We start from the raw sequence: 21,167 nt of genomic DNA on the forward strand, positions 1-21,167 counted from the left end.
ATTATTTAGAGTTCTTATAACTAAAAAAAAGATAATAATGAATAGTTTGTATGCTTTAATTTTAATATATAGATTTTTAACCTTATTTTATAAATAAAAGAGAATTAATTTATTTATCTCTAATTTTTACTAAATTAGTATTTTACTAAAAATTATTTAAAAATTACTAATTAAAAGGTATTTTTAAAGATGGATATTTTATATTTAATTTGATTTCTATTATTATCCTACTTTTTATTTAAATCATAAATAGCTTGTTTTATAAAACTTTATTCAACCGTAAGAAAATTATTTGAATGCTTTAATGCTGATGCTTTGGAAATATAAACAAGACACAACACTTCATTTTATTTAATAATTGTTATGATAACTAGATTTAGCAATTCTGGTTCTGATTTTAACTAAGAAAAGATTGGGAGTTAATTATCACTTACTTCTTCCCTTTTCCTTTTCACGCTAAGCAGCTTTAACCCCTTTCTCATTCTCTCTGCATTTCACCGACTCATAAACAAAGCAAGCACACTCACATGCACGGAGAAGAAATCTAAGAAAGAGAGGCAGCGTCGATGAAAGAGGAAGACGCGCTAGAACTGGTAGGTCGCGTTGCTGCTGTCGCCGCGCTCTACCCAGCCATCGTCGCCGTTCTGTGGGGCCGCCACCATCCCTGAGCTTGCCACCGTTGCCCTTGTTGCCGAGCAAAAGGGAAAAAAAGCCACGCGGCAGAAGAGAGAAGGAGGGAAGCTCACCGCGTCACAGTCGTCGCTCCCACCATGTCGCGCCGCCGCAGGTCCACCTTGGAGCCTCCGTCGAAGCAGAGCCGCGAAGAGAGACGAGTTCGCGTAGGGAAGAGAGAAATGCGTCCGAGAGAGAGAACGAGCACGAGAGGAAGGAGACAGCCGTTCTCATCACTGCTAGAGGTTCCACCGCCGTTGTTGGTGCCAACCGAAGTCAACGCCGCCTTTGCAAGCTTTTTCCCAGCTGTTTTGGTTCTGGTCCTGCTGCAACTCGCCAATGTTCCTACTAATTTCTGACATCTGTTCAGCCTTTGCCAGAGCTCGCCGTCGCCGGAGAAACACTTCCGAAACTTCTCAGATCCGCTGGTAACACTACCTTAGTACCAATCTGGTTTTTGGCTTTTCCTTTCTTGAATTTGTCTTGCTTCTATTTTGTTCCGTTGTTTTGATTATGAGCTTTTGCTTTAACTTGGAATTTCCAGTACCATTCTTGTTGCGCTCTGATCGATTTGAATCCACCGCTTTTCTTGGTGTTGTGGTCATTGTCGTTATAACGGGGAGTTCATGTTGTTGCTACTGTTGCAGTTCCAGTTGCTGCAGTTTCAATTTCTGAGTTTCAATACTAAGGTAGGGGTTTTCTTAAAACTTATCTTATATTACAGAGTTGTTATAAACAGATATTACTGGGAAAAACATACTTCTGTGATTATGTTTGTCTTGTGGATGTGGTTGTTTGCTGGACTGAGTTACTGGTTGCTTGATTGATTGAGTGGTGTACGGTTGTAACTAAGAAATTGATTTGAAAGGTTATTTAGTTAATTATTATGAAAGGTGGTTTCGTTTTGGTTTTGAAGTTAATTTGATAATGTAAATGAATCGGCTTTGGAAATGATTTGAGATATGAAAAATGAATTGATTTTGGAAGCTGGTTTGATTTTAAAAAAGATTTATTATTGACATTGATTCGATTTGAAAATAATTTGATATTGGAACCGGTTGAATTTTGGAAAGTGATTGGGATTTGGAAATGGTTGAGAAAGAGTTTGAGAAATATTTGGATGGGACCCGAAAAGGGTGGCAGAGTCCGAGTTTTAGAAGAAATGCTGCCGAAATTTTATAAAATTGGAAGTTTTGTTTGAAGTAATTATTTAAAAAGATTTGGTTTTAAACGTTATATGTTTTAATATTGATTTATTTAAAAGAAGGAATTATGTCTTGAATTGGAATCGTTAATGAACGGAATGGAAAGAAGGATGATGAGGATTTTATTTGAAATATGGTTTCTGAATGAAATTGAAAATGAGATTTGAGTTGATGAATGATGATAATGTTGAGAATGTTGAGATATGATCTTTGAATTATTCATATGGCTTATAAACTTGATTTATCTGAGATACGAGGTTCCCTGGATAAAGTACCATGGCTTGCCACCACGTGTACCAAATGAACTTTGGTGCTGAATTAATGACTGTGTTGTTTGATTGCGTGGTGGGTTTCTGATTGAGATTTTCTTATAAGAAAGGAAAGGTTTCGGATTTCTGAAAGATTGAACATCATTTCTTTGAAAAGGTTCTGAACAATTACCTATTGGCTTTTAAAAGATTCATAAGGCAATGATAGTCACTGAGCTTGAAAACAATTTTCTTGTTAAATATCTTCTTATGACAACTTTGAAACTCTGTGGTGAGACCATGTGGTTAGGTTCTCACCCCCCTACAGTTTTACCTTTTCAGGAACTAGATGAAGAGGCATTAAGAAGAGTTATACTGCGTTTGGTTTATATGCTGTTGTGTTAATTAGATTATTTTCTTCCCTCGTCTTTGTTATTACAATTTTGTAAGAGGGATAGGAGTTATATATATAAGAAGTCTTGTATATGAATCTATACCTGCTTGTTATTTTAAGATAAAATATTTATTTCCGGTTTTCAAAAAAATCAGCGATACAGTGTCGAGTCACAGGCTTCTATTTTAATTTTAAGTATATAAAGTAGTCGTAATACTTCTTGCTATCAGAGTGGCGCAGCCGGAAGCGTGACATTCTGGTAGTGAGGGTGTTACATCTATCAGAGTATAGGCCAATAGATTTGAGTCACTATTAACCGCCATCAGGATCTTTTCTCCAAGTTGCAAAGCTTGATCTCTTTGAGACCAAGCTCTGATACCAATTGATGGTAATCAGTGGCTAAGAGAAGGGGGGTTAAATCTTAGCCCCTTTTTTTCTGAATATTACTTTCTGACTTTTAAAAGAACTTCAGGAGATATTTTCGCTTTTTGTCTCATAACAAGTCAAGAGATATTTTCTTTTTGTCTCGTAACCGGTTAGGAGATATTTTTCAATTTTGTCTCCAATGCAACAGAAACAGAATAGGAGTAGAAGAGAAAGAGATAATCACACCCAAAAGTATCCTAGTTCAGCTGCTAAATGTAATGCAGCCTACATCCAGTCTCTATCACAACAGTGACGGAATTTCACTATAATCATCAGATTACATACACCAATTTTTTTCTAGGATCTACTCAATCCTATCTAGGATAAATCCAAATTATATCCCCAAATTTGAACTTGACTTGGACTCCTACCAAGCTTTCAAATGCAAAGTGCTAACCCAACTTGCAAGGAAATCCCACAGGATCATGAAACACAACAAACAGATGTACAAAGAAACTATGAGACATCTATGGCTTTTTCTTTAATTTTGCTCACTGCTTTTTTTCTCTCACTGCCTTTTTCTTACAAACCTCACCATGTTTACCTTTTACCACGAGACTCAGACAGACAAAACTAAAGAAAAGAAAACAAAATAAAACTCATTGAAGGATAAGAACTCTGTTAGCTTAAGATAGCTATGAGAACTCTGTGTTTTCTCTCCTTGTTTCAACCCTTGGTCGTTCACCCTTATTATAGAAGGGGAAGCTTCCAAGGTTGAAACCGGTTCAACCAAGCCAGCAACATCTTCTCCAACAAACAGCAGCAGTTTGGGCAGAGAGAAGAGAGAGGGAAAACTGAAACAGAACCAACATGCATGTACCTCTCTCAACCCTTCTCTTCAAGATCCTCCATTCTGAGCCCATGATCTTGACTTTGGCTCCAAAAAAGAACTCTGACCCTTGATGAACCTTTGATCCTTGACAGCTCCTTAATTTCCATATTTGCTTCTTCCTCTTCGTAGCTCCAGTAGCTACCTTCTATCTTGGAATAACAAAAATGAAAACGAGCTTTACCCACTGAGATCTTCTTCTCTGACCGAGATGGATCTTTCCTATTCTTGACATGGAAGATCTTGAAGCTCCTCTTCAAAATCTTGCCTTTAATGGCAAAGATCTAGCCACACCATGCTTCGAATCTTTCTTTTTCAAAACCCATCATCAACCTAGCCTTTTCTTCTTACATAGCTTCACTGTCACTTTCTCTGATAACTTGTATTTTCTTATTTTCTGTTTGAAGTGACTGAATAAAAAGAGAGAGAAGAGAGAGAAGAAACAAAACATTTAATGCACAATTAAATGAAATTGAATTGTGAATTTTAGTTACCTCTGTGAACATTTAATCAAATTGGATTTTAAGTTCTAGTAACCAACGCATGCATTAAATTGGATTGAAATTTGAATTTCACCATCCAAAGAGTGTGGGTAACCAAACCACTTCTCTTTCAATTCGAACCAGGGCTTTGTTGCTTTACAAAGAGTAATTGTTTTGGGCTGTACACTGGTTTCCTGGCTCAATTAACTTTTCAATCCCTTTTAAATAATTCAGCCACATAGCATGGAATATTTTTGTACAAGGGTTGATCATTCTCATCACATTGGGCTTATATTGCCTTTTAGCCCAAATATAAGACTTGTTCTAATTTCCTGCACACTAACAGCAACATTAATCAACCAATTGGAAGCAAATATTAAATTAAAAATTTTCTGATTAATATTTTTAATTATGTTTGATAATCAATAATAATTCAAGTTTTCCAAACTCAACATGTTCCATGTAATAATAAAATAAACAAAACAACTGTAAAAAAAGAAACAAAATAAAATAAAATAATTCAAGAGAGATTTATGGCTAATTTATTTTTATATGGATTGAAATGATGTGTTATGGAATGTTCAAAATCGGAGAAATCCTAATTATAGTGCTCTGCTAGGGTTTAAGCGGGAGAAATCTTAATTTACAAAAAAAAACACAAACATCCACTTGCATTCATCTTAATTCTAAAAGCGTCATTGAGATCCTAATGGCAGCGTCGGCTGTTCATAATCAAGATAGAGGAAGAAAGATTTGGGAGGAGGAGGAGGAAGTCGTTGCATTTGGCGAGGAGGAAATTCGAGCAGAGGTAGAGAGATGCTCAAGGAGTTTGGTGGGTAGGTTGCTGGCTGATCAAGCTTTCTCAGGAGGGACGATGGAGGCAGCAATGCAGGCTATTTAGAGGTAACCAGAGGGATTTAGGGTGGTGGATCATGGAGGAAACCTCTTCCAGTTCTTCTTCTCTGGTGAAAAAAAGCTTATACGAATCGAACGAGGAGGGCCATGGCTTTTCAAGAATTATATCCTAAATATAAAGAGGTGGAGGGGAGAGGAGACACTTAATGATGCAGAATTATCTCAAGTTTCGGTGTGGGTTCAACTTTAGGGATTACCGGATTTCTGCCGGTAAAGAAATTCACAAAAATAATCGCGTTGTAAGTATAGTTTCTAAACCAGCGGAGGATCCTTTTGTACAAAAGTTTGGTTATCATAAGTAACAAAACCCAATAAAATTTATAAATGAAGTATTTAAACCTCGGGTCGTATCTCAAGGAATTGCAGGGAAGTATGATTTATTATTGGTTATGGAAAAAGGTATATTTTTGGGTTTTTGGAATAGGGAACAAGTAATTTAAATGGCAAGAAAAATAAATTAATAATTATAAAAACTCTTGGCAAGGTATGAGAACTGAAAATTCCATCCTAGTTATCCTTATCAGGTGAGATGAGAATTGTTGTTGCTCCCACTTAGTTAACCCTTACTAAATAAAGGAAAGTCAAGTGGACTAATCAGCTTGATTCCTCAAGTCCTAGTCAACTCCTATGGAAAGACTAGCTTTAGAGGGATCCAAATCAATCAGCAATTTCCAATTTTCAATCAACCACTGAGTTTGACAACTCAAGTGTCACCAATTACTTGTCCAAAGCCAAAAGAAAAAAATTCAAATTATTTATATCATAAATGGAAGAAAGCAGTCATAACTCTGAAATACCTCAAATTATATTAAATAGAAAAGCAAATTAAACATAGGAATCCATAAACCAAATTGGCAACATCAAGTAATCAACTAAAGTAATAGAATAAATAAAAGTAGAAGAGAACATAAAGTAAAGGAACATTGAACCTGGAATGAAGAAATAACCATAAGCAAAGAGAAATCCTAATTATAAAACCTAAGAGAGAGGAGAGAGCCGCTCTCTCTAGAGAACTACATCTAAAACCTAAAATTGTGAATAATGAATGTTGTGTTATGAATGAATGGATTCCCCCACTTTATAGCCTCTAATCTGTGTTTTTTGGGCCAAAAACTGAGTCAAAAACAGCCCAGAAATTGCCCCCAGCGATTTCTGAAACGTACAGGTTGTGGCAAAGTCACGCGTACGCGTCGTCCACGCGTACGCATGGATTGATTTTTCTCCAAGTCACGCGTGCGCGTGATCCACGCGTGCGCATCGCTTATCTTTGGGGCAGCTATGACAAATTATATATCGTTGCGAAGCCCCAGATGTTAGATTTCCAACGCAACTAGAACTGCTTCATTTGGACCTCTGCAGCTCAAGTTATGATTATTTGAGTGTGAAGAGGTCAGGGCTGACAGCTTTGCAGTTCCTTCAATTTCTTGTATTCCTTCCACTTTTGCATGCTTCCTTTCCATCCTCCAAGCCATTCCTACCCTGTAATCCCTGAAATCACTTAACGCACATATCACGGCATCGAATGGTAATAAGAGAGGATTAATATTATCAAATATAAGGCCAAAGAAGCATGTTTTCAATCATAGCACAAAATCAGGAAGGAAAGTGCAAAACATGCAATTTACATGAATAAGTGTGAGACTAGTGGATAAAATCCACTCAATCAAGCACGAGATGTACCACGAAATAGTGGTGTATCAAATCTCGCCACACTTAAACATTAGCATGTCCTCATGCTAAGCTTAATTGAAGCTATAAGAGTGAAGAGGAATGGTAGAATGTATGAAATGCAACCTATCTGTATGAATGCAGCTAAATGCAAAAATGCTTTTACCTACTTGGTGAAAAGTAAATAAATCTTTCAAGAACAAATATGAACTGGATTTTACTAATTCAAATCATAAAAATGAAGTACAAATAGACTTGCAAGAAGAAGATAGCTCATGAAAGCCGGGAACAAGGAATTGAGCATCGAACCCTCACTGGAAGTGTATACACTCTAATCGCTAAGGTGTTTGAGGTTCGATTCTCTCAACTCTCTACTAATCTTGCTTTATAAGGCTTTCTCTTCTTCTACCAATCAACAAAAGTTTAATTTACAAATACACAAATCAAGAGGTCTTTCAAGGGTTGTAATGGGGTTAGGGTCAAGATAGGATTGTATTTGGTTAAGTGGACTAAAATCTGAATCCTTAATTAACCTAAACTTCTCACCTAACTTAGGACAATCCATGTAATCATAATATAAAGTCTAACTACCTATTAATTATGTTTTCCACATATTCATGTATCTAAATTTGAGTACAACTCATATGCATTGCTTTCACCATTTACTTTGGGGCATTTTGTCCCCTTTTATTATTTGCTCTTTTTTTTTCTTTTCATTTTCTCTCTTTTTTTTCTATTTTTCTTTTCTTAAATTTTTTTTTTCTTTTTCAATGCATATGATTAAGGTATTGAATGCATAAACATGTTCTTAACATTCTTGTTCATATTTTCTCAAGAATACACAACACCCAATTCTCAAACCAAATGTTTTCAATCCCAATTTCCCCACACTTAATTCATGAGTACTTTTACTAGTCTAAGCTAACCAAGAATTCAAATTAAGGACTTTTCTGCTTAGAGTTAGTGATGAGCTAAAGTAAAGAACAAAGGGTAAAATAGGCTCAAAATTGGTTTGCAAAGGATAATGAAAAAGTTAAGGCCATATGGGTATGTAAGCTAAGTGAAACAAATGCCTCAATCATATAAGTATATGCATACATCAAACAATGGAAATATAGAATTAAGCAAGACAAATATCACAATTTTAGAGAGAACAACACACACCAAAATAAAATTGGTTGATAAAATGCAACCAATCAAATAGGCTCAAAATCTCACTGTTTTTGTATGTTCGAGCTCTAAACCATGTTCCAAAATAAAATTTCTTCAAACAAGTTTAACAAAAAATTTTATTCAAATTAGTGAAATACTCTAAAAAGTTTCTTGAAAAAGAAAATATTACTTTAACCAAGTGGTGGTAAAATATGCATAAAATCAAACAAATATGCAATCAAACATGCAAATGCAACAATGAACAAAAAAAGAAAATAAAACATTGGTGTTGAGAAGGAAATAACTAACCCACGGAAGTCGGTATCGACCTCCCCACACTTAAAGATTGCACCGTCCTCGGTGCATGCTAAGATGTGCAAGTAGACGGGCTGCTACAACTGATGTTTTTTCTCCAAAGATTGTGCAGGTGGACTTGTCTGTTGCCCCATATAGAAGTTCTTTTCCTTTGCTTTCCCGGTGGCCATCCTGAAAGAAGAGGAAAAGAAGAAGAGTAACCCAGAAACAAAGATATAAAACAAATAAAATATGGGTGTTAATGCCAAATAATAAAGGTCTCAATTACATGGTAGCTACAACATGCAAGTGAGAAAATAGTGGAAGCAAATGGCATATCAATAGTGCAAAAGTTGCAAAAATGGGGAAAAGGCCGTATAAATTCATGTCAAAGCAAAAGGAGCACATGTATCATAAAAATTGGCATTGACAGATAATTAATATCACCCAACAATATAAAACAAGGCATGAAACACCAAAATAATACCAGAAAAGATGCAACAGTTGAATAAGAACATTTAACACCAATGTAAAAAGAATAACTTTAGAAAATAAAATAAAAATATGCACAAAATTAAAATGCAATGAATGAAAGTATGCAATTAAGAAAAATAGAATGACAGAGAATAAGGATGAGAAGCTAAAGAAATAAAGAAGAAGAAAGTAAGAAAGGAGGAAGAAAGAAGGAGAAAGGATAGACGAAAAGGAGAAGAATGGAATCTGCGAAGCGACGCATAAGCGTCGCCCACGCGTACGCGTGGGTGTGCAAAAGAAGAAGCGACGCGTAAGCGTCGTCCACGCTAACGCGTCGGTGAGCAAGAATCCTAGTGACGCGTAAGCGTCAGTCACGCGTACGCGTGACCACTGGTTGTGCTAAACGCACAACACCAGCACCAAGGCAGCACAACTCTCAGCCAAATCACCCATTGACGCCGATCTGGCGATCCACGCATACGCGTCGATGATGCTTACGCGTGGGGTGACTAAAATACGGGTGACGTGCACGCGTCGCCCACGCGTACGCTTGGGTTGGCTCGTACACGCAAGGCACCCTTCCTACACAGCTCCCGTGTAACTTTCTGTAAGGTTTAGCGTCGCATGTGACGCGTGCGCGTGGTTCACGCACACGCGTGTGACGCGCTTTTTTTTTTATATGCAGAATGCAGATGATGATGCAGAATTTACGAATTAACACTGATAAAATTAAAATAAAATAAAATTGAGAATAAAAAGAGACGATCATACTATGGTGGGTTGTCTCCCACCTAGCACTTTTAGTTAAAGTCCTTAAGTTGGACATTTGGTGAGTTCCTTGTCATGGTGGCTTGTACTTGTACTGATTCTTGAATCCCCACTAATGTTTGTAATTCCAATGGCCTCCGGGATCCCAAACTAGGCACTTAAAGCCTTCGAGCAAGTTAAAGCAAGTGAGCCACAAGAGTGTTGATTGCTAGACTGAATTCCAGGGTCCCAAACCTTGCTTTTGCACCCGTCTTCTTGTTGACCATCTTTGTTCCAACCGGGTGGCAAGCAATCTGAATTCTCACTAAAGCGGCCAAACAACTTTCTAGACCCATTCAGTTGAACTTTGCACGAACCTTTGCATTTAAACTGTGAGCTTTCCACCATATTGAATCTTGCATGACAACTCCTATCACTAGCCATCTCCCTCTTACTCGTAAAGCCACAAAGAGCTCGAAGTTGACCATCTGTCTCAAGTAAACCATATTCAAGTGGAATGAGAAAGCTAAGAGATATGAATTTTACCCACTTGAATGTTGTGAAGGATGATGGTGACTTAAGGGGAGAGGTCTCCAACAACTTTGGCAAGGTGATTTCAAGCTCCACTCCCTTGTGCTCTTCTTTGACAACTTTCACCTCTTTGCAAGCTTCTTCAATTTCAACCACGTCTTGATCAAAGTCTTCAATTTCTTCCTCATCACTCAAGTCATAAGTTAGAGGTTGAGAAAAGTCTACCTCCACATCATCTTCATATTCACTTGGGGAAGATTCTTCAATCTCAAAGAGTTCAATTGCGGATGCAAATTTTTTATTAGGAGAGCTTGATTCCTGATCATCATCACCAAGGAAACTTACTTCTTGATCTGTTCCGTCCAGTTCTTCATAAAGTACATGCTTTGGAGGTTGTGCACTATCCTCCTTAGCATCAATTGAAAATTCCTTGGCGGGATTCTCTACAATTCTTGATTCCCATGGAGGTTCAGCGTCTCCTAAGTCTTCAACCAATTCTTCTTCTTCGATAATTGCAGCTTCATCTACTTGTTCCAGTACAAAGTCATGCTCCTTACTGTCCACCGGAGCTTCTAGTGTCTCCTTCGTACTGGGGGCTAATCGATTTATCGCTTGCTCCAATTGATAAAGGGTTGCATGAAATTGGTTTACTGTGTCCTTGAGACGATCCTGTGATTCTTGGTTCGATGGACATGGACATGGTGCATATGGAAGTGGTGGTTCTTGGGAGTAATTGGGTTGGAATTTGGGTGGATACGAGTTAGGATCATATGGAGGTGAATGGTTGTGGTCGGCTTGTGAGTATGGTGGTTCAAAGCTATGTTGAGGAGGTGGGTTATAGACATATGATGGGGCTTGTTAGTAACCGCAAGGGGATCCACCATATCTATCATCTTAGTACGCACTTCGGAATGGCTCTTGACCATAGTAATTTGGTGGAGGTGGTTTGTCACGAAAGGGTCCACCATAACTATTGGCTTGGCATGCATTGTAGAATGGTCGTTGTCCATGGTGTCTTGGAAAGTGTTGTTGCCGAAAGGGTTGATCAGATCCTCGTGGCTACTTCCATCTTTGATTGTTTTGACCTTGATGCATGTTCCTGTTATAGCTTCCATTCCTTACAACAACATTGGAACCAAACTTAAAGCCAGAGGAGTGAGAATACATAGTAGTCATGGAAATAAAAATTAATAAAAATTAAAGAAAATAAACTCTTAAAACTAGAAACACTAACAAAGAAACGAAAAAGCAAAAATAAAAAACAAAAATAAAAACAAATAAACAAGCAAAAAGCAAATATTTATAATAACCAATAATAAGGCACACGTTTGCAAATCCCTGGCAACGGCGCCATTTTGATGACCGAATTTCTGCCGGTAAAGAAACTCACAAAAATAATCGCGTTGTAAGTATAGTTTCTAAACCAGCGGAGGATCCTTTCGTACAAAAGTTTGGTTGTCACAAGTAACAAAATCCAATAAAATTTATAACCGAAGTATTTAAACCTCGGGTCGTATCTCAAGGAATTGCAGGGAAGTATGATTTATTATTGGTTATGGAAAAAGGTATATTTTTGGGTTTTTGGAATAGGGAACAAGTAATTTAAATGGCAAGAAAAATAAATTAATAATTATAAAAACTCTTGTCAAGGTATGAGAACTGGAAATCCCATCCTACTTATCCTTATCATGTGAGATGAGAATTGTTGTTGCTCCCACTTAGTTAACCCTTACTAAATAAAGGAAAGTCAAGTGGACTAATCAGCTTGATTCCTCAAGTCCTAGTCAACTCCTATGGAAACACTAGCTTTAGAGGGATCCAAATCAATCAGCAATTTTCAATTTTCAATCAACCACTGAGTTTGACAACTCAAGTGTCACCAATTACTTGTCCAAAGCCAAAAGAAAAAAATCCAAATTATTTATATCATAAATGGAAGAAAGCAGTCATAACTCTGAAATACCTCAAATTATATTAAATAGAAAAGCAAATTAAACATAGGAATCCATAAACCAAATTGGCAACATCAAGTAATCAACTAAAGTAATAGAATAAATAAAAGTAGAAGAGAACATAAAGTAAAGCAACATTGAACCTGGAATGAAGAAATAACCATAAGCTAAGAGAAATCCTAATTATAAAACCTAAGAGAGAGGAGAGAGCCTCTCTCTCTAGAGAACTACATCTAAAACCTAAAATTGTGAATAATGAATGTTGTGTTATGAATGAATGGATTCCTCCACTTTATAGTCTCTAATCTGTGTTTTCTGGGCCGAAAACTGGGTCAGAAACAACTCAAAAATTGCCCCAAGGGATTTCTGATACGTACAGGTTGCGGCAAAGTCACGCGTATGCGTCGTCCACACGTACGCGTGGATTGATTTTTCTCCAGGTCACTCGTGCGTGTGATCCACGCGTGCGTATTACCTATCTTCGGGGCAGCTGTGGCAAATTATATATTGTTGCGAAGCCCCGGATGTTAGCTTTCCAACGCAACTAGAACCGCCTCATTTGGATCTCTGCAGCTCAAGTTATGACCATTTGAGTGCAAAGAGGTTAGGGTTGACAGCTTTGCAGTTCCTTCAATTTCTTGTATTCCTTCCACTTTTGCATGCTTCCTTTCCATCCTCCAAGCCATTCCTGCCCTGTAATCCCTGAAATCACTTAACGCACATATCACGGCATCAAATGGTAATAAAAGAGGATTAATATTAGCAAATATAAGGCCAAAGAAGCATGTTTTCAATCATAGCACAAAATCAGGAAGAAAGTGCAAAGCATGCAATTTACATGAATAAGTGTGAGACTAGTGGATAAAATCCACTCAATCAAGCACAAGATGTACCATGAAATAGTGGTATATCACCGAAACATTACAAAACAAAGGAATTAGGTGGAAAAATTGGAAGAGTAATAGGAGAAGTCCTAGACGTTGACATCTTTCAAGTGAGAGGCAAAGAAAGTAGGATTGTTAAAGTGCTGATCAACCTGGATGTTACCAAGACACTTCGAAGAATCATCAAAATTGAAGGCCCAAATAAGAGGACTATGGATGTCTCAATTCTCTATGAACTGATTGGAATCTTTTGCAATTATTGCTGGTTCTTGGGACATGAGATACGAAATTGCAGCAGACATTTAGATGATTCGCTAAGAGGGGATGTGGAAGACGAAGGATGGGGGGATTGGCTGAGATCTGAATAGGCGGGAAAACGAGAACAGAACACCACAAAAAATCCCAACACTAATTCTGGTTCTTCGGAGGATTGGAGAGCAAGGAGGCATAAGAGGCCCACACCAGTTAACCTCCTCAAGGAGCTGGCTGGTCTTACTATGGAGAAAAATAGGAGAGGAAGACAGCAAGAAGGGCATAATGAGAAGAAGGAAGAAAAGGAAGGAGAAAGATTGATGCTTGAATTAGAGGATACGGGAAGCAGAGCAGATTCTGCAGCAGATAACATACAGTCAGATACGATGAACCCAAAAAGCATGGAGAACATGAAGGGGTTTGTCTTTAGAATAGGCAGTTACCAAGGAGGACAACAAAATAAACGGAAGCCAAACTTGAAAAATCTCGCTAGAAGAAAAATGATTAATGTGACAGGAAAAAAGAGGAAGGCCCAAGAAGGAATGGAGATGGAAATTTCAAAGAAAATACGCCAAAAAGCCACTGTTACTACTGTTGAGGGAGAGGGTGCCACCCTTGAAAGGGCACCCGAAGGACTATGAAGATGTTGACGTGGAACTGTCGAGGTTTGGGGAAACCCCTGACAGTTCACAGCATACAAGGAATTTGTAAATCCCATTCCCCCGAGGTATTATTTATGTGCGAAACGAAAAATAATACCTTGACTGTGTCGGAAGTTTGTAGGAAGTTGGGTTTTTTGAACTTTTCTTGTGTGGATCCTAGGGGATCGGCAGGAGGTTTGGTGTTGGCATGGAAGGAAGAGTCAGATATTACAGTTCGGCATCAAGAAGAATTTATGATTCAATTCTCATGGACTGACCGCAGACTCCAAAAGCAATGGGAGGTGGTGGCTGTTCATCTTCATTGTGAGGAGAATCGGAGGAAGGAGAAGTTTGGCAAGATTTTAGAGATTATTCACCGCTCAGGTCAATATTCTATGGTGATAGGAGATTTTAATGCCATCTCAGAATACCATGAGAAAGAAGGGGGTCGTGTGAAGACGAGAAGCTCTATTGATGCTTTCAATATTTCATTAATGAAGGTGAGTTGGTGGACTTAAGGAATATCGGAAGAAAATTTACTTGGAGCAACAAACAATTTGGTGAGAATTTTGTTAGAGAAAGGCTGTATAGATGTTTGACCTCCACACATTTGAGGTTAGAGTACCCGAAAGCAACGATCACCCACTTGGAGGATACTAGTTCAGATCATCGTCCACTTCTATTATATTCCAACAGCGAAGAAAGCAGAAATAAGAGAAAATTTCAGTTCCAAGAAAGGTGGTGTGACAGCGAGGAGGTATCAAACATTGTGAAAGAGGCATGGCAGACCCAAATAAATGGATCTCCTATGTACAAATTGTTTTGCAAACTGAAAAAATGTCGCCATATGCTTGTGGAGTGGCAGAAAAGCAGCAGAAGCAACTCGAAGACACTCATTATTGATCTTAAAAACAAGCTGGAACAGGAGAAGGAGAAAGGGAATGGCGCGGATAGGAGACAGATTCTAAATCTAGAGGTTGATCTAACAGATGCGTATGAGAAGGAAGAGCAGTATTGGCGGGAGTAGTCAATGGTTCAATGGCTGAAATGGGGGGACCAAAATACAAATTTTTTTCCTGCAAAATTTCAGAATAGAGCCAGGAAAAACAAGATTCAAAAGCTGTTAGATGACTCGGGTAACTATAAATTCGATTAGGAAGGAATGGTTCAGATTGCACAACAGTACTTCACCGAACTCTTCTCAACCTCTAACCCAAGTTCAGCGATGGAGAGTATAGAGGACATGGAGGTAAGGGTCAATGTCACGACTAACAGAAGACTAGTGCGGAGAGTCATGGAAGAAGAGGTTAAAACAGCAACCTTTTCCATTAATCCCTTTTCGGCCCCGGGTGATGACGGATTCACAGGTAAATTCTTTCAACATTACTTAAAAGGGATGTAACGGAGGCAGCCATGTTTCTTTGCAAGAGGAAAGATGTTGCGAAGTTTTAACCACACGCATATTTGTTTGATACCAAAGGTTCAGCAAGCAGAAAATATGGCTCAAATTAGACCCATTAGTTTAAGTAATATTTTCTATAAAATCATCTCAAAGATAATGGTTCACAAGATGCAAGGAGTGTTGAATAAGGTGATTAGTGAGAATCAGAGTGGATTCATCAAAGGAAGGCTGATTAGTGACAATACCCTAATAGCTCATGAGCTCATGCATTTTTTTGAAGAATAAAACTTGTGGTGATCACGAGGTGGAAGTGAAGCTTGACATGAGCAAAGCCTATGATAGGGTCGAATGGAGTTTTGTATGGGAGGTCATGGCAAAGCTAGGTTTTTGTGAACAATGGATTGGCTGCAATCAGTGGATTAGGTGGATGAAGGAGTGTGTAACTACTGTATCCTACTCTGTTACTGTGAAAGGACAATCTCATGGTTACTTTAAACCATGCGGGGGATTGCGTTAAGGCGATCCCCTCTCCCCCTATCTATTTCTTATTTGCGCAGAAGGTTTATAAACAGAGGCTCGAGATCTCAGGATTGAGGATCAATAGCAGATGCCCTACAATCAGCCATCTACTTTTTGAAGACGATTCTATACTCTTCTGTAAAGCGAATGGAGAGGCTTGTCAGAGACTACTTCAGGTATTGAACACCTACGGACACCTTAGTGGGAAGCAGATTAACTTTCACAAATCATCCACCTTCTTCAGTAAGAATAGCCCCCCTCATATAAGAGATGAATTAGGCCATATTTTACAAATTCCACATGTATGGAACCAGAACAAATATCTGGGGCTGCCAGCAATAATTAACATATCCAAGAGGAGTATGTTTAATTATATTAAAGACAAAGTGGAACGCAGGCTACAGAACTGGAAACGGTCATTACTCTCGGTCAGTGGAAGGGAAGTTCTTATTAAAGTAGTTGCAACAGCTATTCCTCTCTACACTCTGAGCTGCTTCAAGCTACCAGACTCGCTAATTGATGATATCCAACGAAAAATTATGAATTTCTGGTGAGGTCAAAGGGGAACCGAGCGAAAACAGTGGTGGATTAAATGGGATATAATTTGCAGAGACAAGAAGCAAGGGGGGTTAGGCATCAAGAATCTTAAAGCTTTCAACTTAGCAATGTTAGCCAAGCAAAGTTGGAGAATAGCAACTAAATAGAAATCATTAGTTAGTAAGATATACAAAGGTCGTTACTTTAAATATTCATCTTTTCTTAAAGCAGACACTAGATCAAGCCCCTCTTGGGCTTGGAGAAGTTTAATGGAGGGAAGGAAAGTGATTGAAAAAGGCTTAATGTGGCAGATAGGGAGTGGAGGTTTAGTTAAATTTTTTTAAGACTCTTGGATTAGGAATTTCAGGCCTATCTCAATCTACCAACAACAGAATATAAGTTCAGATATTATATGGGTGAATCAGCTACTCAAACAAAACAGAACATAGGATGCACAATTAATCCAGTCCATCTTTAATCCAGATATTGTAGCAAGCATTTCGCAAACAACAATTAATGAAGGGGAGAATAGGATTACCTGGGCAAATGAGAAATCAGGTCACTACTCAGTAGCATCGGGATACCAAATAGCTTGCTTTTTCTTCCATCCTCCAATTGATGAGCTCCCTGAAGTCTGTAACCAAAAGAACATTTGGAACTCAGTCTGGGATCTGCAATGCCCCCCGAAGGTAAAGATCTTCATCTGGAGACTACTTCACAACGGGATTCTGGTTCGACAATGCATCCAAAGCAGATTCTACAATGTACAGGACGTATGCCCTAGGTGTGGAGGAGAAGGAGAGACGGCTCTTCACTGTTTAGTACTCTTCCCTTTTGCAAATCAGACTTGGCAATTATCCAACCTCAACGCGGCATCAACAGTTAACAACAATCAAGAACCGTGGCGATGGTGGTCGAAATTGAGCGAGCTTGCACGACGACAATCGCAAGGAATGAAGGAATTGGCATTGGCAGCTATGCTAACTTGGGCAATATGGAAAGGAAGAAACGCTAAAGTCTTTGAAGGAAAGGACGTTCCTCCTCAACAAATGTATGCTCAAGCTAATGAACTCCACTCTGAATATCAAACGCACAAACTCCACTAATTTCTTTCACTAGCTTTCTTTAGTTGAGACATGCAATCTAATCCCTACCTTTTCATTTCTTTCACTAGCTTTCTTTAGTTCAGCAATGTAATTTTATATTGACTTTTCTTTTTTCCCGTTAGATTATTATGTTTTGATGTAAAGGCATTTTGAAAAATTTCTCTCTTATTAATTGCTGTCCAACTATGGACCAGACCACAACAATGTACTCATTTTATATGATGAAATGAATATTGTCTATCTTAGAAAAAAAACGATGTATTGTGAAAAAGTTGGTATTTATTTTTGTTCCGAAACCACATAGATTGGTGAGTTAGATATTGGTGCAAAAATTTTTTGAAACATTTAAAAATACGAATTTTTGTGTTAGAATGGCATAATATAAAATGGATTATGTTATATGATTAATAAATATTATTATTTTTTATTATTTTTTTATGAGTAATAATTTATATTTATATTTACAAAAATCTTTTATACAAAAAAATATATTTATATTTATATTTATTTACACTCTAAGGTGTATTGTTGGTGTATAACAATTAACACCCACTCTTCTAAGTGATAACGTGTGAGTATCAAACCCAACATTAGTTTGGATTGCAGCAATGATGGTATCTGCAGCAGGAACAGCAACACCAACAACATTCTCTCCCAATTGCTTCTTGCGCTCTCATCATCATCATCATCATCATCATCATCATCATGTTTCTTATTCCTCCTTCTTCAACTTCAACTGCGTGGTGCTGCCTCCCTCCTCTAACCCCAACTATATACTCAGAGCATCTTCCTCTGAAGGTAAAACTTTTAGCTTCTTTTCACTTGAATTTTAGACTTTCAGTTTCTAAATAAATGACAGTGATCCTATCCCCTTGGTGAGTAGTGTTGATGTTAAATGTGTGCCCGAAGTTCTAATTTTTGTTGGTGAATTATGGAGTTGGAGCTGTTGAGATTACTTATCGGTGAGAACTACAACTTTGCTTTTGAAGCCTGTAATCTAAAGTTCATATCTTTGAGGTGATTTTTGTCCCCCAATCATGAATAGCATTCTTCTAATTGAACCAAAAAAAGAAGGAATATGTAGATGTCAAAAATCATATTTGCTTTTTATAAACATTGACAATTAGATGCAACAACCTTCAATTAAACTTCAAAATCATATTTATATGGGGAAGATATATTTATCACAATTCTTCTTTTTATTTTTTCAGTTTACTCAATTTTTTTAAGCAGAGATGGGCCAAGAGAAACCATAGGTGAAACTATTAAAAGAGATTTGAATGTGAAAATAATTTCTGATATATCAATATTGTATGGCTTGAGTGATCGGTGTAATCGACTCCACCTTGTATGATAAGATTCCTTTGTTGCTATCTTCATTTTTCCCTTTCCCTCCATTGTTTTCAGAAGGAAGATGGATACTTTAGATAGGTTTTATTACCGCATTTCTTGAAATCTAGCACCCACATTTTATTTAATAAGTTTTCTTCGTCGTACAGGACTTCCTGTTGAGATTGTTGAAGACTCAAAATTCGTTCCTTTGAATGCTGAGGATCCTAGATATGGTCCACCTGTAAGTCATGGTTAGTCTTAACTTAGTTGAATAAGACTTTTTAACTTACTTGCATATGATAAATATATTTCAACATAAGACTTGAAAAAAAAATGGCATACTCATGAAAATCAGAACTTGCTGATCATATCTTAAGTTTTGGACAGACTATATTTTGTCTTTTCCAGCTTGAGTAACTTCTTTTGGATACTTGGTATCAAAGCAATCAAACTCGAGAGTGCAGTTCAGGCAAAATCGAATTGTAAATCTAAACTTGTTAGCTCGATTTGGGGACCTAAACTGGTAAACCAAGATTTTGATAACCTTGCCTGGGATCAGATCCTACTGCTAGAAATAGAAAACATCAGTGTTTTTGCTCTGACTTCATATGGAGTTAAAAGTTTGTTGCATTTTGCAGGCATTGCTGTTGTTGGGCTTTGATGAAGATGAGGCTTTGAAGGTGATATCATAATCCTTGTAAAGAAATAACATATTAATCTGATACCATGTCTCAAAAAGATTTGTTTTTTTAAAGAATTTAGAATGCCTTATTTAACTTGATCGTTCATATCTCTTTGTATAAGTATGGTCATTCAGTGAACTGGAATTTATAAACCAAAATTTTGTCTGATTGTTGTTTATTCTTTTAGGGTAATCACCCGAATTTTGGATAACAATAGCTTTCATTGATATTTATTCTACCACTGAAAATCTTGTATGTAAACAGTTAAATAACATCTCAAATGGGCTACTTTGCGATGGAATCATTACAATTTGGTTGCACACCCCCAATATTCTTTGTAATTCTTTCAATATAGCTATGGCTTATTGTTTAAGATGATGTTGCACAGATTCAACAGCTTTTGAAAGAATTGGATGGTGAATTCCTGAAGGTAACATCCAATCTCGTCTTTGAAGTCCATATTTTATTGTAAAATCTAAATGCCTGGTAATGGTAGAGGTAGGTAGGTTACTCAATTGATCACTGTTTCCACCAAACTTATCTTGCATTCAGACTAATTGAAAAATATTCAAATAGTTTAGCTTTTGGGCATTTCTATTTTGCTAGGGTAGTTAAAATTTTTATCGTATGGTAGCTTAGTTTTTAACATATTATTACATTTCAGATAATCTATTGTACTGAAGACATGATTACTCGTTCACTTTGGGAGGCAATGCATACAACACAAAACAGTTTGGAAGGGGTTAAGGTAAACTTTTGGTACAGCTAATTAATTGCTATTTCTCTTGTGATTTTTGCCAATCCTTTCATACAAATCCATCATTGCTTTGTATGATCCCCAGATATGAATCATTGTGTAGAATGTCACTATTGTAAGATTTCTAGTGCCAAGTTTGCAGATGATTCTCACCTATTATAGAGAAATTATTGCCTCTGTAATTTACTGAGCATAAGAATCTAGAATTATGCAAGTCAATAGAGATTTGCTTATAAATTTGAATCATGTCCAAATATCTGCTGCATGTGTTTGGCATTTTGTTCTCTGCAGATTGCAAAGTCGCTTCCTCGGATATGCTTCTTATCCGGTTTAACTGGAGAGGAGATGATGATGTTTATTGATGCTTTCCCAGAAACTGGTAAATAAAATATGACCACAAACTCAAACATGACATGATTGACATCAAATCTATGTGTGCTCAACAGATTTAGAATTTCATCAATAATACATGTTTTACGCAGGACTAAAGTCAACTGCGTTTGCGGCTCTTGTTCCGAACAGTGCCAATAAACCACTGCAGGAGTTGATAGATGAAATTATGGGAGACCATGAGATGTTGGTAGGTGTTTGTTTCTTCCACCATTTCTTTCTCATTCTTAATGTGCCTTATGGTTATGGAAGACCACACTATGCCATGTAGACTGGAGAACAACTGTGATGAGTAGAATCCACCAAATCCGAGGAAAAGCAATTTCATCTTATCGAGGCCAACTATTTTTCAACACATAATGGATAACGAAGTATGCATTGTAAATCCGAATGTAATTAAAAAGTGTGTAATTAAAGCCTAATCTGTTGTGTATTAAATTGGTGTTTTGCCAACTTAAGAGTTCGTGCATATTTTCCAAATTTGTCAGTTAGATAAATTAAATTCATACAGAAGGAAAAAACCAAAAACGACAATGAAATGAATTGGATGTTATTCATTATATACGGTATCCTTGGGGATAATAAGTTTATTAAAAGTTTAATATTGTTGTGATAAACATGATGATGGGGATTTATTATATGGGCTACTGATTTTTCCTATAAAAGAATGAATTT

General features: G+C 37.2%; 1 protein-coding gene and 1 long non-coding RNA gene across 5 annotated transcripts; both read left to right on the forward strand.

The window, feature by feature from the left end:
* Positions 279–2,521, forward strand: LOC107616807. Of its 2 annotated transcripts, none has more exons than XR_001614650.2 (3): positions 279–1,100; positions 1,217–1,361; positions 2,468–2,521. It is a non-coding gene; the product is annotated as an uncharacterized LOC107616807 (long non-coding RNA). The 2 variants fall into 2 exon arrangements; XR_001614649.2 differs by having other exon boundaries at positions 2,454–2,508.
* On the forward strand, positions 17,851–21,056 carry LOC107619398. Of its 3 annotated transcripts, XM_021110514.1 has the most exons (9): positions 18,003–18,128; positions 18,214–18,292; positions 18,830–18,903; positions 19,301–19,342; positions 19,734–19,775; positions 20,010–20,093; positions 20,394–20,481; positions 20,585–20,682; positions 20,764–21,056. In XM_021110514.1, exons 2-9 carry the CDS (start codon positions 18,262–18,264, stop codon positions 20,779–20,781), a joined length of 477 nt encoding a protein of 158 aa, XP_020966173.1. In that variant the 5' UTR covers positions 18,003–18,128; positions 18,214–18,261; the 3' UTR covers positions 20,782–21,056. The 3 variants fall into 3 exon arrangements, with proteins under 3 accessions (XP_016177166.1, XP_016177167.1, XP_020966173.1); XM_016321680.2 differs by lacking the exon at positions 18,214–18,292 and having other exon boundaries at positions 17,851–18,128; XM_016321681.2 differs by lacking the exon at positions 18,214–18,292 and having other exon boundaries at positions 17,851–18,128; positions 20,644–20,682.

This window comes from Arachis ipaensis, chromosome B09 (assembly GCF_000816755.2).
Source record: "Arachis ipaensis cultivar K30076 chromosome B09, Araip1.1, whole genome shotgun sequence".
Taxonomy (NCBI): Eukaryota; Viridiplantae; Streptophyta; class Magnoliopsida; order Fabales; family Fabaceae; genus Arachis; species Arachis ipaensis.

Excerpts from the sequence above, each read along its gene's own strand:
- LOC107619398 (XM_016321680.2), top strand. The coding sequence starts at position 17,939 with ATGATGGTATCTGCAGCAGGAACAGCAACACCAACAACATTCTCTCCC. Across the intron at positions 20,094-20,393 it reads ACAGTTTGGAAGGGGTTAAG|ATTGCAAAGTCGCTTCCTCG; the intron begins GTAAACTTTTGG and ends TGTTCTCTGCAG. Across the intron at positions 20,482-20,584 it reads TGATGCTTTCCCAGAAACTG|GACTAAAGTCAACTGCGTTT; the intron begins GTAAATAAAATA and ends TGTTTTACGCAG.